The following is a 19,146-nucleotide window of genomic DNA, read 5'->3' as shown; positions in this document are numbered from 1 at the left end:
ACGCCCGCCGATTCCCAAAAGTCAGTAAAATAAACTGATTTTGATGTAGTGTAAGAGCAGGTCAGCAGATGTTCGGCTAATCGCCGTGAAAGGAGACTAACGGCAAGTACTAATAGATATAGAACATACAAGGCTGCGTCTTCCTGCAACAGGTTTTTTATGTCAGTGAAAGTCTCACCTCTCAGCTCCCATCACCTTGTGAAAAGCCGAGTTGTACTCTAATGGCTTTATTGGAAACTAAACTGGCAGCACCGCCTTGAAACTAAAATAGATCCAGCAAACATAGAGCCATCAAAGCCGGCATTACCTCAAGCCTTACAGTATCTGAGGCCAATGATAGCCAATGGCTTTAAATGTCAATGCGAGACGCTTGTAGGGAAACAGTGAGGTCAAACGTGGCCGCCGGTCAGTGACATTTCCCAAACAAGTCCAAAACAGGAATGGAAAAATCAATATGGAAATATGGAGAGTAGGAAATCCTTGGCTTGTAGTCTCTTGACATATGCCTGTTCATCGATTTGCTATGCTCTCACACACACACACACAAAAAGTTTTTTCAAGTTTTATTACAAAAACAAAAACATGCACAACACACTGTTTCATCACAAACGGTTCACATGACTTTAATAAAGCAGAGCTTAAATAAAAAGTGGACTTTTAGATTAAGTCCACTTTATAAAGCAAGGCCATAATTCTGTGGGGTTCCTCTCATAATCTGCTCATCTAGTCTGGCAGCCGTCGCATGTAGGTGAAAGCTTCACGCACCAATTCTGCCAGCAAGTTCATAGAACAAAGAAGAGCACTTGGCAGCATGGGCTTATTATCCACACTGGAGACAGTAGATACTCAATCTTAGGGAAGATACGGTGGACCTTGCTGTCAAAGCGAGCTTAAGTTGGAATGGATTTATTTAGGGAAAGACAAAGACACCCTGCCTTTCTGCAGTAACAATCAGCCTTGTAGATAAATGGCTTCAGTGTACACCACTCCCTTCATCGTCACAGTAACTACATTTTAAATCGTTCTAGTTTTATGATTCAGTCACACAGTGAGATGCTGAGTTGAAGTTAGAACTTCACATTCAGTGAAGAGAAAAATATGAAGACCCCTCATTAGCACGCAGTCTGTAACACACGGTCGTTTCAGACTTTTCTGTCCTCATGGCGTAAATCCAACTCTGAAAACGTTCCAGGCTAATCTTGGCAGAGGGTTGGTGGTGCGGCGTCTACGCGGCCGCCCGCGCCGCCTGCCTCCTCTGGTTGTAGGCGTTGTACACGTCGAGGAACATGTCCCTGCAGGGTATGCTTGCTTTCAGCTTGGAGCAGATGAGGAAGGAGCCGGCCATCTTGCGGTGGAGGGAGTACGTCTCCTCTGGGGGAGGCGTGAGGCGGTGGCGCAGCATGACCGGGACCAGGTCTTGGATGCGGTGCGTGGTGTTTTGGGTGCCGAAGTCGAAGGGCTCGGTGGATGCGAAGGCTTCGCCGAGGATCATCACCGCCTCCACGTGGGCGTCTTTGAAGGCCTCGGGGGGGGGAGCAGGAAAAAGGAGAGGAGTTGTTTTGTTTTTGATGCACACAAGTACTCACATCATAGATTTTAAAAAGTTAAATAAAGAAAGATTGAAATAGAAATATGCAGATGTGTGCGGTTACAGACAGACGGATGAGATACAAAGAGACGACATCAAGCGCCAGGAACTAAAATAAATCAGCGTGACGGACAAGATGGAAGGATAAACCACATCAAAAATAAATTAGCTCAGCAGCGGTGATTAAAATAACACACCTTGGTCTCGAAGCCTGTCAGGAACTTCAGGTCCTTCGATTTGGCGAGAACCGTCTCACGATCGCCAACGGAGGCTGCGTAGACCACCTGAACACGTTAAAAAAACAAACAAACAAACAGTTTAGTTTGTCATGTTGATTCAAACTGCTTCCAGCAGCTGCAGGCTCGTGCAAAGCCAACCCTAAAACCCCGGTGTTCAATTATTCAGACATTTTGCTGCCTAAGTTATGCTGCGAGGATCGCTGGTGGGTGTTTTATCATTTTTAGAAATCATCCCACCTGAATGTAGTCGTCTGTGAATTTCTCTGGGTAGTCTCTGCACGCTCCGAAGTCTAACAGAACCACCTGGAGAGACGATCAGAGTTAAACATCTACTGCAGCGCGATGAGCCTCTCTTTGTGAGGCAGTCGCTGCGCCTGAGGATTCCTCACCTTGTTTGTGTCGGCGTTGTAGAAGAAGTTGGCCCAGTTTGGATCCGTCTGCATGAACCTGAACTCAAACAGCTCCCTCAGACACAACTGCAGGATGTTGAAACAGATCTGAGGTGGAGAGAGGAGACGAATGTTCACCTTTATGTTCTCTTTTAGGACCATCTTTGTCTCTAACAACAGATGACGAGGCTGAACTGCAAAACATATTTAAACCATGAAGCATGGAGAGCATACTGAATGTGTGTGTGTGTGGTATAACAGCTGCACAGTGTCTCAGAGGAAAGCGCTTCAGAAACTCATCAAACACCGCTCAGAAGATCACTGGTTGCCCTTTCCTCAGTCTTGCAGACCTTCACAGCTCACGCTGTCTCAAAAAGTCCCAAAACATCAGCAGGGACTTTTCTCAGCCTCGACACTCGCTGCATGAACTATTACCTTCAGGTAGAAAGTAAAGATCATTTAAGACGAAGACCCAACGGCAGTCATCATTTTAAATACTGCTAATCATAGATGATTGAGCTGGGGCAGCAGATGGCACACTGTTGCGTTGTTTGTGTATTTTATTTATATTTATCTTTTTATATTATGTTTTATTTGATGAATGAGGAATCAAGTGAAGTGGCACTCTAAATTTCATTGGACTGTTTAATTTCACTGCTGTTGTCATTGTAACACTATCAGCTGTGCACCTTTCATGCTGCACCCTCAACAAACCTCAGTTACAAAAATAATAAGCAGGATGTAAATAGAAAATGCCTTTAAAAGCAACTGGTACAATTAACACATAACTGGAGAGGTTTTTAACCTCTAATGTAAACTGGCAACCAGACTGGGTAAAAAAAGAGCATTTCAGAGAAACGGGATAAAATCATGGGCAGAGGAAATCAAAGATAAACTGTGCCTAAAAATGTGGAACAATAGTGTCAAAATATTCAGAGAATCAGAAGGAATCTCTGTGTGCCATGGGCACAAAACAAGATGCTGGTGAACTGGGGGCCCTAGGGTAGCACTCAGACAGATTTTCTACTGGAAATCACAGCATTTCTAGACGTCGGGAAGACGTCTAGAAATTGCTCCCTGTGAACAGGGTTCACTGTGAAATTCACAAATGCAGCTTAGAACTCAATCATGCAAAGAAGAAGCCGTATGTGAGCATGATCCAGACACACCGCCATCTTCTCTGATTTAAAAAGGTTTGCGGTCAGATGGATGAAAATGTGAAATTCTTCCTGGAAACCATGGAGGAAGAGGGAAACCATCCAGCTTGTTGGTGAACAGGTTGAAAAGCCTGCACCTCTGATGATTTTGTTTTTATTTACATTTATATTGATTTGGACTCTTTTATCTGGTCTTTTTGTATGGTCACCTTGAAAAGTCCCTATAAATAAAAACCTATTATTATTCAGCACAGCATCCCAACTCTCTTTGAACAGGGGTTGTAAAGATTTTTTACACAAGTCTTACGAGATAAAAAGAAACAAATCAAACATGCAAAATGAATTTATAAAGAGCTCTATCATTGGATATCTGCGAATAACCAACATGTGTTCACTTCTAAAGCACTGTCCGAGCAAAAAGGGTTATTTTCCAACCAGATCTTCCAGCCACAAATGCAGTTTTTCCTCATGAAAAAGCAGCTGGAAAAGACCTGACCGACATATCAGTAATAACTTTGAGATGTGTGTGGATCTTGCCGCAGCGGTGACAGTATTATCAGTTTCGCCCACACACCGACAGGAAGACGACTGCACTGATAACTGCTGTCAAAAGATGTGTGTGAACACTGAACCAGTTTGCATAACAGCAAGCGGTTTGGGTAGAAGTCATCTCTGCAACAACACATTGTCTCTGTGGAACTGTTTTGGTTATGTTTAGCTCTTCAGGATGAAATTAGCTGTTTTTTTCCAACCTTTTAGGTCCCTACAGATGTGTGATTAGCAGTAGATCTGAAGCCAGTGGGATAAAAAATGCAGTGAGGCTGCTGCATTTCACTGAAATTACACAAATATGAAAATATCTGACTTACAAAATATATGTGGAAAGCTATTTTCGGCATTAACAAATTCATTTCTTTTATTATTAACTCAAACAGCTCAAAAGCCACTGGAGAGTTTGGACTGTTTCTCTCACACAAGCTGCGTTCAGTGTTCAGAAGTCCGATTATCAGGATAATACGAGCGACGAGACGACAGAGGAGGAGTATTCATGGCTGAAAGAAGTTCTGCAGATCAAATTAATGTGCAGCCAGGTCTGATCAGTGGTTACTGCTGCAGAAACACGTCACAGATGGTACTGATGCAGTCACACAGATTCCTAATATGGGATTATGTTGCACTGTCAGCAAATGTGGATTAAGTTTAATATTTTGTTTCCCGTTTACATTTTGGTTGTACTTTACTAAAGGACCTGCTTTAAAAAATGTTTTAGGCCATATTTAGCAAAAAATTCCTTAAAATCAAAATGGTTTTCCCATAATTATGTAAACCATGCTGTTTTTCACCAAAACATGGCCATTATCAAATATAACATCCATACAATAAAACTAAATTATTAAACCAAGGTAGTTATTCTCCTGGGAAAACACAGTTCAGTAACGTCACCTTGTCCAACACCCTCTGATCTATTCCTTCTGTTCCATCACCATCATTTCAGTGAATAAATACCAGGACAAATGGGAAGCGTGTTTGTTGAGACAAACTGGACCTTGTTCCTTGTTTCCTGATCCAGATCCACACACTGGTCCAGAGGAACTCCTTGGACCAGTTCCATGGCCAGCACCCTGCGACCTGACAGCTCATCGATCACCTCTGGGACCTGGAAGAAATCATCTCCCTCCAGCAGTGACCTAGAGTTCAGAGAAACACAGTCCAAATGACACAATGACACAATGACACAATGACACAATGACACACACACACACACACACACACACACATACACACACACACACACACACACACACACACACGGGAATCCCTTCATGATTAATAAAAAGTGTGAAATTCACAAAAACTCATTAAAACTTAGTGACCTCATAGTCTGCTGTTTGGTATTTACTGTGCAGCTAAATACGGTATCAGGAGCCAGATCTCTGCAGAAATTATAAACCATTACCTGAACTTCTTGGCACACTCTGCTTCCCTCCTATAGTCGCACTCCCACGCCAGCTCTCTCTGAAGAACTTCCAAACTGCTGTCTGCAAACAGACCTGTGGAAAAACAATGCAAGGCTCAGCAGGGAAAAGCAGAGAAAACACACAGACCGAGGCATCTTCCAGCATAACCTAGACCTGGAGCAGAAATACAACTTGGTGGTAAAGTAAAAACAACCTACAGATTTGTAAGGCTTATATTTCTGCATCTATGTGCTGTCAGCTCTGACAGTAACAACGTACAATGCATGAAAACCCTGCTATATCATATATCTTAGTGTCTACAGAGAGCCGCTATGAGCAGCTTTGTCCACACTTTACTGACTTGACCAGAGTTTCTGGAAATACTTTTAATCTACAACCATATTTTCTGTCTTCCAGCCATCACAACACACACATCACTTTACATTTGAAGGCTCTGCAATGTTAATTATTCACTTTTAACTTGGTGAGTTAAATGTATGAAGACATCAGAGTACGTCACAAACATCACTGTGTGATCATTTACAACAAATACAAAGTTCTATGTTTTTATCAAGGTAAAATGCAAAAAGCAACACTTCAGTTTACTATCAAGACTTTCAGATGCTCAGTCAGCTTCTTAGAAAGTTATTCTGACCAGTTTTCATCTGCAGCTGTAGCCCCACCTTGTGGTGTGAAGTAGAAAGATGTGGGGGTCATTTAAAACACAATGTGAGCAAAAACTTTAAATTTAACAAGAAAAATAACAGAATAAAGATTTATTTGAATTACTTAGCATGTCATTAAATTTATTTAATGCAGGAAATGATCAGTAAAATGAAAATAGCTGATTTTATTATGATGTTACTGCTAAATGGTGAGAGTTTAACACACACTTAAACAGTAAATTGGATTTTAGGTCACAGACACAAAACTCAGATGTGAAGTGAATCTGTGTTTTATTGGTTGGTGAGTGAGCGGTAACCAAGCGGTAACCAATCAGTAACTAAGCGGTAACCAAGCGGTAACCAAGCGGTAACCAAGCAGTAACTAAGCAGTAACTAAGCAGTAACCAAGCGGTAACCAAGCAGTAACCAAGCAGTAACTAAGCAGTAACTAAGCAGTAACCAAGCGGTAACCAAGCAGTAACTAAGCAGTAACCAAGCGGTAACCAAGCAGTAACTAAGCAGTAACCAAGCAGTAACTAAGCAGTAACTAAGCGGTAACCAAGCAGTAACTAAGCGGTAACTAAGCGGTAACCAAGCGGTAACCAAGCGGTAACCAAGCGGTAACTAAGCAGTAACCAAGCGGTAACCAAGCGGTAACCAAGCAGTAACCAAGCAGTAACCAAGCAGTAACCAAGCAGTAACCAAGCGGTAACCAAGCAGTAACCAAGCAGTAACCAAGCGGTAACCAAGCAGTAACCAAGCGGTAACTAAGCAGTAACCAAGCGGTAACCAAGCAGTAACCAAGCGGTAACCAAGCAGTAACTAAGCAGTAACCAAGCAGTAACTAAGCAGTAACCGAGCAGTAACTAAGCGGTAACCAAGCAGTAACCAAGCAGTAACTAAGCAGTAACTAAGCGGTAACCAAGCGGTAACCAAGCAGTAACCAAGCAGTAACCAAGCAGTAACCAAGCGGGAACCAAGCAGTAACCAAGCAGTAACCAAGCGGTAACCAAGCGGTAACCAAGCAGTAACTAACAGTAACCAAGCAGTAACTAAGCAGTAACTCAGCGGTAACTCAGCTGTAACTCAGCTGTAACTCAGCTGTAACTCAGCTGTAACTCAGCGGTAACCAAGCAGCAACCTCTGGCAGTTAAAAGGGAACCCCTGTCTTGGCTCCTCCCCCTCTGGTTTTGCTCCTTGTGTGATCTAAAGCTTTTTTATTTGCAGCTTTTTCCACCAACTATTTTCTCTTTCTTGGCTGTTTAGCAGGAGGAGGCAAATAAACCGATCCAGGTCGAGGAAAACCTTCCTGCATTTTCTCAGCCATGTTTTCCTTCCGAGTTTCTTCTTCACTACTTTGTATTTTGATCCTAACACGCTGTTTATACGGAGGGTGTGGCTATCAGGTATGTGCTGCAGGAGGGGGAGGAGGGGAGCCGGGAGAAGAAGCTTAAGAACTGTAAGAAAAGAACAACTTCAACTCGGCCCGAACGTTTTTACAGATTTACAGTAAACTGAGGGGTCGAACTATATTTCTCATAGTTCATGATTACATGTACAGACTACTATCAGGACGAGGAACCACTTCAGAGTAAAAAAAATGTCTCTGAGCAACATTACCTACCCCAGCTTTAAAGAGACCAGCTTCACAGCAGAAATAACATATTTACAGCCTGGTACAAAAAACCCTTTCAGGTTCAATAGGTCAGGTCTGACTTCATGACAACTGGACTTTTTTTTATAACTCATCCAGTTTTAGGGAATTTAATATCCAAATTCAGCATATTTGTAAGCCTGTCTTGTTGATTGGCGGGTACCCCATATTATGTCGGTAAGAAGGCAAAGTGTAGCACAAACCCTGTTTTTAAGCCAGTAAAACAGCAGCCTTAGCGTTAACCTCTCTTAGATGGTTAGCTTCAGTTTTATCTGGGTTAGCTTCGTTAGCTCATAGCTACAGGCAGGTTGGAGTTGGATAGACATCAGTCATCCACCCCCATGCTCACAGCCCCCCTCTCAGCTCCTCCACTTTGCCCATTTTTGTATTTTCCAGGAGACACGGCACATATGAAACTGCCAAAATGGCAGCACCGCCCAATGAGCTTCACGTAATCCTTTCAGAAACCTAAAGGTGATGTCACAGAGGCTCTGTCGATCTTTTATGTCCTCTATGAGGACAACAGCGATGGCAAATATAACAACAAAAACAATGACTGCAAATATGTTGAAGAAAGAAATGTTTGCTCTGGAAACTGAGCAGGAATAGTTTAATACTGATCAGAATGTTGTTTCTCTGTTGTTTCCAGGCTGGAACACAAATATTCCTGCAGCTGTTACCTTCTGGCAGCGCAACACTCATTCTCAGCACTGACATCAGGTTGTCGATGTCACTCTGAATGCTCTCGGCTACTCCTGGATACTGGGAAGAAAAGAAGAAAAAACAGAATGACACCGACGCAGCTGGCGAAACAGGCGGAGAGGAAGAAAGAAAAGTAGGAATGTGTGAATCCTCAACCTGGATCTTCATGGCAATCTCTCTTCCGTCTTTTAACACGCCATGGTGCACCTGGCCGATGGAAGCTGCTGCAAATGGTTTGTCCTCGAAGGACGCCAGCTTTTCTCTCCAGGCTGGACCCAGTTCTTCCTCCAGAACTTTCTGCTCAGTCAGAAATACACAACTGCTGCACTTTCCTTTGCGGCACTTTAACGTAAAGCTACATCAGGGACAGATTGTGCTTACGGTCATCTGCCATGAGGGCATGAAGTCCGCGCTCTGCCGGACCCTCTCGAAGATCTTCTGCAGCTGGGGGTTGATGAAGGAGTTGTCTGAGAACGTAAACAAATAAATAGTAAGAAAACACACATACTTAGAGGATATCTAAGCAGCATTTGGCAGGGATGTGGTTGCCATAGTGATTACCTTGTATACTGAGCATTTGGCCAAGCTTGAGGGCAGCTCCGCGAACCTTACACAGGGTGTTGACTATTCTCTCAGCGTTGGCCTCTGACAGCAAGGGCGAGTCCAATACAGCATTCATGTCTGAATACACACACACACACACACACACACACACACACACACACACACACACACACACACACACACACACACACACACACACACACACACACACACAGACACAACATGAGGCAGAACATTAAAACTACATAACTGAGAATCATTTATGTTATATTTGTGTAAACTATTGCTCATTTCTTTACCTCCTTTTTGTTTGCCTCCCAGCGACTGCTTTGCCACTTCTGCAATGGCACCGATTCCTAATCCTACTGCCAGTCCTGCCGCACACACAAAGTAGCAAGTTTTACGTCATTTATCAGATGCCTGAGAGGACTGAATTTCTGAAGATGGTGCTGCTGTTGTAGCAGAGAAAATAAAAACTTTGTTGTCTTGGTTTTAAAGAGACAATTAGTAGAAATTCAACATTTTTAGATTGAGGGACTTTTTTATCATAATGTAAAGAACTAGATGTGTAAAATAATCTGGATTATAGCATGATGCCACATACTGTCTGTCTGTGTTGACATCCAGCTCCATGTTTTACCAGCCGGTCCAGCTGTGCATTCATGTATGTCAAGGATCTCCTGATCCGGTCCACGCAGGACTTGTCTGTTTCCTGACCGCAACACACCTGATTCAAATAAACCTGATTTCCACTGGAAGTCTGTTAATGATCAACTCATGTGAATCAGGAGTGTTGCTGCAGGGAAACATCCAATCTCTGCTGGACACTGACCCTCGAGGAGCAGATTTGGAGATTCCTGATGTACATTTATGTGAATTGCAGCCTCCTCTCTTCTCTCACAAGCTGTCTGAGCCATTTTCAATCCAAGAAAGTCTCGTTCACTTACTGAATTCTTCATTTGCTCCAACAAAAAAATGATGAATTTCATTTTTACGGCATTTACATTTTACAGACAATCCCTCCTTATCAAAGGCTCCAGCAAGCTAGCAAAGACACTGCTGGTTTGGAACCGAACATAACGTTCATCTGAAGACGACCAGGATCCGACATTACCGCTAAAGAAACAACGGTTGTAAGTGAAGGAGTTGTCAGATACAGAAAGAGACATAACTGGATTAACATAATTATAATAATTATTAAAGTTTATGGATATTGTTGAATTTCAAACAGCACAAATATTACACAAAGTAAAAAATAACTTATTACCATGTAGCATTCAAACACTGTTTTGGGAAAACGGAGAGATTTACATGATGAATTGGCTGTCATCATGTTTTCTTCTCTGTCTGTAAAGCGTCTTGAGATAGCATGGCTGTGATTTGATGCTATATAAATAAAGTTGAATTGAATTGAATTGAATTGTAATCTCAGGGGAAAATTGAACTTAAAAAACACACAGGGTGAGGACAACACTGAGGGGATTCTGTGTTTCGGTACGAGGAGTAAAGTAATGGAATGGGTTAGAACAAGGGTTGAAGCAGTGTCCAAATATAATACAATGAAAAAAAAACTGTTTAAAAACATAATATTTGCCAGGTACATGGCTGCAGAATAGAGTTAATATTTAGCTAGGGTCACTGACAATGCTGTGTATATTTTTGTTGTTGGTGTTGGTTTATTTGTCTCTTTCTTTATGTACAGAAGTAAAAAGTTACAAATTATTACACCTTATTTAACATATGTATGTATGTGTATATGAATATGCGGTAAACACTGATGGCAAAGGGGTGGGGTTTAATAAGTTTTTTTTTACTGCTGCCCACTCCTTTTCGAGTATGTCTGGTTTTGTTGTTTATTTTTTTTAAAGTTACTTTTGTGGTTTTTTTGTATGTTTTATTTTATTGTATTGGACATAGCGAAACAAACTTTCCAACACTGGCCTTGTGTTAGAGTGTGATGTCTGTCACATGCAAAGCTTTGTTGATGTGACATCCCGGTCCCTTTTGGAACTAAAAAACACCATAGATGTCCACATCTGCCGAGACTTCGAGAGAATCTGAATTCAGGCAGAGGGAACCGCTGCAGAGCAAATGAAACTCAGAGCTAGCTCTTCAACATAAACATTATTAGTTAGTTCCACATGTTTCATAAAGTTGTGATATTGTTTTACCCAGAGTTTTTTGCATTTTGCATATTTGCTTGCAAACAAGGTGACTGAGGAAGGAGGCGAGGCTCGTGACACTGTTTCGGTCTACAGGTAGCGTTCAACAGAAAACCTTGCAGTGAAACAATTTCGCTTTTTGCTCCTTTAACTTTTGGCATCTGAGAAGTAAGTTATAAGACTAACTAAAGTCTTGATAATTCATTTTCATGTGCAAACATGAGCAAATATCCATTAACATTTTAGAAATAATAAACTGAAAATGTTCAAATTACAGTAAATGGGGAAAAAAGATCCCTTTAGAGCTGCCCCAATGCTTTGTGAAAGTAAAACTTCAGGTTTAAACGTGCTTGTAAATCTGTACAAATAACTGGATTTGTGTGTTTGTTACATTTTACCCATATCAATATTATCGTGACATATTTATTTCATAACAAGTTGGGAGTTTATTTTTAGAAAGTGTCACATCTAGAGTCTAAAACTCTGAGTCTAATTTTAATCTGAGAGAAGATGAACCCCCGATATGTGAAACGGCTCATAGATCTACAGCAGCAACCCAAAATTAGTTCTGTCAGCTCTGAGTGCAGGGAAGGGTCATTAAAAAATAACTTAATAAAACTGTCTGACAGTATAAGTTTCCATGGCGACGGGTAAATAATGATTAAAGCCTCCAATCTAACCCTACAGTGCTATGACAACCTGAATGAATGGCAATGTGAGCCATGAGTAAAATTATACACACAGATTATATTCTCAGTTGTCCATTCAGTTATTATTTATTTGATTTATTTACTGTAAATGGATAATTAAGATGAAATCCTATTATATGTTACATTTGAGTTTTAACTCTATTTAAATACAGATTTAACAGATTACACTAATTTACCTGGTAATTTGTGATTGTAAACGACATGTCTGTCCCGCAAATAATGATCTAAGGTTAAAATAGTATCTTGCTAGAAAATGAAAGTCAGTTCTTGGGTCTGAAAATGTGTCTCAAAAGCATTTAGTCTTCTAAATGAGGTGCCATAATCTCATTCAGATTAGACTACAACCTAGTTTTAGTGGTTCACATGCTGTCTGGGCCATCTTCAATCAAAGAAAGTTTCACTCAGTCACTAACTTCTTCGTTTGCTCCAACTTTTTTTTACACAAAGTTAATGTAAAAAATTCATTTTTACAGCATTTACATCTTACAGAAAATCCCAGCTTTCTTGTGGCCAAATTAAAAAGTCAACCAGGTTAAACAAACCACATCCTTACCTCCAAAATTAACTAGCCGGCTGAGTCTTGTGGCAGGAACCTTCCTCTCTTTGGCATGGTCACTCAGCTGAGGGGAGTTGATAAAAATAATAACATTACTATCATTATAAATGTTGCTTTTCTGATCTGAGGCGACAGGACAGCTACGCATCTAGTGCGATGGATACAGTAAACGGGACCATTTGAGTGTAAAAGTAAGCAGAATATGTCATTACACAAAGTAAAAAAAAACAAAAAAAAAACACACCACCGCAGTCTGAGCAACATTTAGTTCACAACAAATAATACAAGGTCTTTGATAATTATTGGCTTTTGGATAAGCCCCACTCCACGAAAGGGTAACTTGCTCAATAAATTGTGACATTTGTCCTTCCCATTATCATCACAAGACAATTGGTACAAGTTTTAGGCCCTTCCTGACGCAACCCTCTGCATTCATCCGTGTTTGGACGAGCCCCCAGAGAAAAATCATGTCCCTCTAAGGGACTGCAGCAGCATAGGGAGCAGGACTAAAAGCGTAGACCATCGGGTCACAAGACAAACAGCTCTACCACTTGAGCCACTGCCACCCCTCATGTAAAACATCAATATGCAGGGTTCTTTTCCCCCAAGACAGCCTTTCAATCAGATTAGGAGGCTAAAATGATGTCAAATGATCAATAGATAGATATTGCTCCACAAAGACCAACCCAAATAATAAAAAAAAAAAAGGTATAATTACCACCTTGTGGCAATAACACACATATCAGGAGCGACCAATCCTTTTCTATTCTGTATATCATTCTGTCAAGTCTTGGCTTTCAAAAAAAAAAGAAGTGTACATATATATATATATATATATATATATATATATATATATATTCATTATATATGCATTTTTCCTGTTTTTATTATTTACTGAATATCCTAACGAAACCAACTCCAGTTCAGCTCATTTTTGGCTTCAACGTGAATCATAAACATCTTGTAGGTTTTATTCCAGCTATAGAGAACCATTATTTTTTTTATTTTCACCTGAGTTCTGGTCACTTATTAATCATTGACCACTCCTGATCAGACATTACTGTATTTATTTATTGGATGCATGTTTGATGGAAAGTGGCTTTGTTGTTATTTCTGGTTCTAAGTAGTTTTTTTTTTTTTTATTGATCAACACAGTAACGACAGCGATCTCTTCTTATTACAAAAGGATGATAAATAATTGTGTCATCGTGGTTCGCTCATTGTCGATTTACTATATAGTCTTTGAATAAACACCACATTTTGCAGCTGGACTGGCCTCCTGGATGGGATATAAATGCAGATGATCATCTAAAATGTAAGCTATTGATCACATTACATCACACAAAGTTACACATTACCATTCCTAAAAGAAACTGTTGACCATAAAAGCAAAAGCATTCAAAGTTCCAGCTATCTAGAATTTTAAGGGTTGCACAAAAATAGAAACAATTTTCTTACACAATATTCATAAATGATATGTTAAGAATCTTCAGTCACCTTCTGTCGGACTGGTTTGGCCAGTGCTTGCTTTGCCTCCCTGGCTTTCTTTATGTCCTCCGGTGAGAGTTTGGTCACCACCGTGTTGTGAACAGATCTGGTCTGGTAGTAGAATCTCTGAAGGTTGGAGGCAGTGTGCAGGAGGCGAGTACTCTGTCCTGGCCAGCCTTGTCCACCTCCTGCTGACCCTAGATTAGGAAACAGAAAGGAAAAAAGTTGCTTTTTACTGAAGTGAAACATCAAGAAAAGAATCATAAGAATAAGTCACAGCTACAAGTCATTTTTACACAGCCTGTCACTGTTTGGGGTTCAGAGATAGAGCCAATAGCAAAGCTAGTAAGAGTCTTACAAGAAGAGTTCTGCAACATTGTTTACATGACACTACCTGTGTGCATCCCTGCTGTAGGACCAGCCTCTGTTTGGTTTTGCTCCACATCACCAGCAGGGAATTCAGACCCCACAGCCCACTTAGCTGCTTCATTAGGGTCTACATTTTCCCAGCCTTCTGCATCAGGGAACACATCCTCCTTTATAGACTGCTGCAACACACACACACAAAGCAGCTGGATCAGTCATTTCACAAGACAAGAAATAGTCACAGTTTGGGAAGATATGTCTGCTTTGTTGTTACTATCATTTTATGATGCCTTAGAAATTCCTTCACCTGATTGGTACCGCCCATAAAAGTAGCAACCAGTCCTTCCACCACATCCTGAGCAGCTTTGACTCCAGCACCCAAGGAGGAGTTGCAGGCCATTAACCGTAGCTGCTCTCCCTGAGTGGTGACCAGAGCAGAGCCCACTTTCCCAAGCCCACGGAGGACCTGTGCCACTTCTGACTGCATCCTTTTAGACACACAAGAAGGTAAGAGATTGATTACAAGGTGCACCATGGCTTGAGTGGCAATAAAGACATTAAAGCGGATGCATATGGATAAACAAAAAATATATATATAAAACTTCATAATAGTCTCAGATGGTGACAATGGTGTCAAAATGGTGCGGTGACAATCATCTCATACTAAATAGCAGCAAAACAAAAGAGATGATTGTTGACTTCAGGAGGAACAAGAATAAACAAAGTACTGTTTCCATCCTGGGAGAGGAGGTGGAGGTGGTGGAGGAATACAAGTATCTTGGAGTTCAGCTGGACAACAAACTGGAATGGAAATGCAACACTGACTACATCTACAAGAAAGGTCAGAGCAGACTGTACTTCTTAAGGAAGCTGAGATGGTTTAACGTCTGCACCAAGATGTTGCATATCTTCTATAAGTCTGTTGTAGAGAGTGCAGTCAGCTTTGCAGCATCTGCTGGGGTAGTAGCATCAGAACCAGAGACTTGAAGAGAATCAACGAACTGATCAAGAAAGCTGGTTCTGTGCTTGGAGTAACTCTGGAGCCGCTGGAGCTGATTGTCCAAAGAAGAATGCTGCACAAGCTGATGAAGATGATGGAGGATTCTTCACACCCTCTCCACAACACAGTGATGAACCAACAAAGTGTGTTCAGTGAGAGGCTTCTTCAGGTTCGATGTAAGACTGAAAGATACAGAAGATCATTCCTGCCAGCAGCCATCAGCCTCTGGAACAAGACCTCCTCAAATTAATTATTATATACCACAATACTGATTTTCCCTTTGGGGATTAATAAAATATTTTTTATTTCATAGATCCGGATGGTTTCACCTTGGGTGTTCATGTTTCATGGCATGTGTCACTACCACGTGTAGACTCATATGGTTATGTAAAACAATCTACGTGAAAACTACGTGAAATGTGTGGAAAATTTACAATTACATGCTGTAAAGACGACAGACAGCTGGTTAGCTCGTGGATCTCCTTTTTAACCATGATGAGTAGCGAAGTCAAGGAAGGCAGCGACTGAATGAATCTTTAAATACAGCGAAGTTTACACTCTGCGGGGGGAAAAACACTAAACTGGCTGACACATAATACTGAAAAATGATGCACAAACTTACTTTTCACGGAGACGAGCTAACTAGCAGTTTTCTCTGCCCTGTAATTGTCCTTTCCCAGCGCCTAGCAGTCTGTTTTGCAACGACAGCACACTCGGAAGTGTATCTTTCACTGACTCTACCAGGATCCAATCAGAGTTAGAGATAGGAGGGGCTCGGCGAAAAAAGGGAGGGGTGTAAATTTTTAGCCAATGATAGAGCAATGTGGTCCGTGACGAACACTTGTGTCAGCATTATTTGTTCAATCACAGTTATACGTAGGCGGGCCTAGATGGAGATTACATCCAATAAGAGTAAAGGGGCGGCAACGTTTTGGGAGGCGGATTCACTAATGCACGTGCTGTAAGGTACAGTTACCAAACTCAAGATTGTCATATAATCAGACATACAATACATTTTTTTTTAGACAATTATTTTTTCAGTTACTAGATAAAGCTATAGTTTAAGATTTGTTTGGTCAAATGGTTAATAAAGCTGTATTTTCCAGTATGGTTACTGCCAGCCAAAATGTGTGGACCACAGTCGTGGTGTAATGCCTACACCATTTGTAGGTGGTACATAGAGTTAAAGAAATGGAAACTAAAATAAATGTTATGTGCATTAAAATGTAGTTTAAGAACCAGTTTTATATCTATTATAAGATGCCATGGACAACCCATTTATTTAAGTGACATTGAGAGTTGCAGTGAATTACATAAAACTGGACAGTAGGTTTAAATTACATGTGTATGCCAATGTGCCAAAATGTAATATATAATTTATTATACTGAACTAACTTAGTCTCCATTTTGAATACAGTTCATTGAAACTCTGTGATTCCCTGTGTTAATATATGAGAGGTGTTATGTTTTTGTGTCCTCATTCATGCATGAAAATCTGACACCAGACACAAGTGGCCAGACACAGTAAACAGATCAAACTGATCAGGACAGCGCTGTTGTTTGCGATTATAAAGTAAACTTAAGTTATCTGCGTCAATTTATGCACATGTTGTCAGGTTTCACCTCAAATTTGGACGAAAGAGAGCTGATCCTAAACAGCTCCCAGACCACTGAGAGAGATGGCTACAGATGATAACAGAGATGGCCGGAAAAGGTGACCTGGTTTTACTCCTGTATGGCTTAATCAAAGGGATCCCAATTATAAGTTACTATAGTCATTGTTATTATAGACCTGTACACCTAAGAAAAGAATTAAACAAAAGAAAAAACAAGTAGCACAACTGCACACTGCCACAAAATGTTGTCATTCGCATGATAATCCAGCAAACCAATGTGATATGGTATTGAAAATGACACCTACATTATTGCATGTGTTCAATTTGAAATGAGTATAGAGTATAAAATTATAATGAATGAATATAAAACAATTAGTATATTAAAGAAAAAATAAAATGTAAAAGAGAAAGTGATTTAGTTTAACTTTATTTTAGTTTATTTGTATAATTTAATTTAGCTATAATTACTGTAGTTAAAATATCAATGGTAATGAAATAATGACTTATATAGGCAAAAGTAATATAATACTACTGTATATTCAGTAACAAGCATGGTAGTTTCATCATTATTTTATTTTATTTATTTATTCATTTATTCATATATTGATTAAACTAAGCCTATAAATAAATGTAATATCCTGTCAATGCACTCACCTCAGATATTTATAGTGTAGGGTCAGAGTGAAGAGCTCATGATCCTGCCAGAATCATCTGTGATTAAATGTGAACAAGGCTGTCGACAACAACAAAGAATATTTCTGACCAAGCCCATGAAGATCCTGGTGAGATGAAGGTTGAAGTTGTGGAACAGTACATTTGTGTACCTGAGCAATAAACTGGACTGGACTAACAAAATATATGCTGTGCACAAAAAGACAGGGAACACTCAGAAACAGCTCTGATCCTTCAGGATTTGTTGCTGTAGATCTTCCAACAGTTTATGATGTGAATAAGCGCCATCTGCTGCGTGGTCCTGAGTGCCAGAGATACTGCCTGGATGAATAAATCTATCCATCAGGGCAGAAAAAAATACTGGATAAAACATAATAAAACCTATTAGAAATTATTATTTTGAATCATTTAATGAAAGTAACATCACAATCAGATTTTTTCTTTACTTCTATGCAGGCTGGTTACAAAGCATCTTACTACGATTTTATAAAAAGAAAACTTGACAGAAACACTGGACAGTACACATTAACATGCAGTATGCTCACACTGTGCAGTGGTGCCCTATGACTTCTACTGGACTCACATGGTGTTGCTTTTACTTTCCTTCAGTTTATGTGCAGAACATACTGACCACTATGACACAAATGTTTTCAGACAGGATCGATAGCTCTGCACATTTGCAAAGAGAAAGAAAACAAACAAAAAAAACAAGTAAACAAATACACTGAATTGATTTTAGAAATGTTAGAAATATGTTTTATGTTACAACAGGAGAACATAAAAAATATGAAAAAAAGCAGAACATATGAGAAAAATATGACAAACTCTTAATACTTGTTTTAAAAATGTAACCTATAGATCAGGGGTGCTAAAAGTGGGGCCCGCGGGACCAAATCGGCCCGCCAGCACTTTGCTTTTGGCCTGCTAGTCGTTGTTCATATTTATACCCTACAGCAGGGGTGTCAAACTCAAATTCACAGAGGGTCAAAATTAAAAAGAGGAGCAAAGTCGAGGGCCAAACTCATTTTTTTTATTCAGAAAGTGACATCTATTATTTGTGTTTTTCTTGTCTTTGAGATACAGTACTGTATTAACAGTTTCATATATTAAATAATAGTTAGGCTTATTTTTACTTAAACACTGAACCCAGAAGCGATTAGAAAAAAAATAGAAAAAAATTTCCAGTCTCTATATCTGGAATTTTATATTGATTTTAATTGTAACCTAAATCTTTTCATCACAGGCCATCAAGGCCAACACCTAAAAAAAGAATAACAATTATCTCTTTCAACTTTGAACAGATTTTTTCATTTCATTTTTATTTATTTAATTCAAAAGAACATAAAAATAAATACAAAATAAGACTTGAATGAAAAGGAGCAGAAAGAAGAGCAATCTTATGATATCTTCCCCTTAATTTCATGATCATCCATTTAACAATATTCCCATACAACATCCAGTTGTTCCAAAATTTGCATTAAATACCCATTACATTCCTTGTTTTTATATAATCAGATCATGCCTTCAGTAAATAAAATCATATTTGCTTCTATTTACTCTGATGATGCACATGGGTCCATTCCAGATACTTGGCATCACTTTTTACATGCAAGTGCATCAATTTGTGGAGTCAGGCTCTGAGCTGAGGGAATCCTCAGGA

At 39.9% G+C, this 19,146-nt stretch overlaps 1 protein-coding gene across 2 annotated transcripts; it reads right to left on the bottom strand.

Moving 5' to 3' along the window:
- Positions 1-558: 558 nt before the first annotated feature.
- Positions 559-15,904, bottom strand: coq8b (coenzyme Q8B). Of its 2 annotated transcripts, none has more exons than XM_079246121.1 (16): positions 15,821-15,904; positions 14,506-14,686; positions 14,227-14,380; positions 13,842-14,029; positions 12,342-12,408; positions 9,216-9,290; positions 8,914-9,033; positions 8,734-8,819; positions 8,509-8,649; positions 8,331-8,412; positions 5,331-5,424; positions 4,920-5,061; positions 2,217-2,324; positions 2,065-2,130; positions 1,786-1,872; positions 559-1,522 (listed from the first exon to the last, which is right to left on the bottom strand). In XM_079246121.1, the coding sequence occupies exons 2-16, from the start codon at positions 14,683-14,685 to the stop codon at positions 1,226-1,228; spliced, it is 1,887 nt and encodes a 628-aa protein (XP_079102247.1). In that variant the 5' UTR covers position 14,686; positions 15,821-15,904; the 3' UTR covers positions 559-1,225. The 2 variants fall into 2 exon arrangements, with proteins under 2 accessions (XP_079102247.1, XP_079102248.1); XM_079246122.1 differs by having other exon boundaries at positions 14,227-14,377.
- Positions 15,905-19,146: the final 3,242 nt, after the last annotated feature.

This window comes from Telmatherina bonti, assembly GCF_933228915.1.
Source record: "Telmatherina bonti genome assembly, chromosome: 9".
Taxonomy (NCBI): Eukaryota; Metazoa; Chordata; class Actinopteri; order Atheriniformes; family Telmatherinidae; genus Telmatherina; species Telmatherina bonti.
The sequence above is the reverse complement of the archived record's forward strand: the minus strand, read 5'-3'. Positions and strand labels throughout refer to the sequence as shown.

Bases quoted from the DNA above. Each gene is read 5' to 3' on its own strand.
- coq8b (XM_079246121.1), bottom strand. From the start codon at position 14,685: ATGCAGTCAGAAGTGGCACAGGTCCTCCGTGGGCTTGGGAAAGTGGGC. The intron at 9,291-12,341 runs GTAAGGATGTGG...TGTGTGCGGCAG, and splicing joins CCGGCTAGTTAATTTTGGAG to GACTGGCAGTAGGATTAGGA. The intron at 8,820-8,913 runs GTAATCACTATG...TTACGTTCTCAG, and splicing joins CCAAATGCTCAGTATACAAG to ACAACTCCTTCATCAACCCC.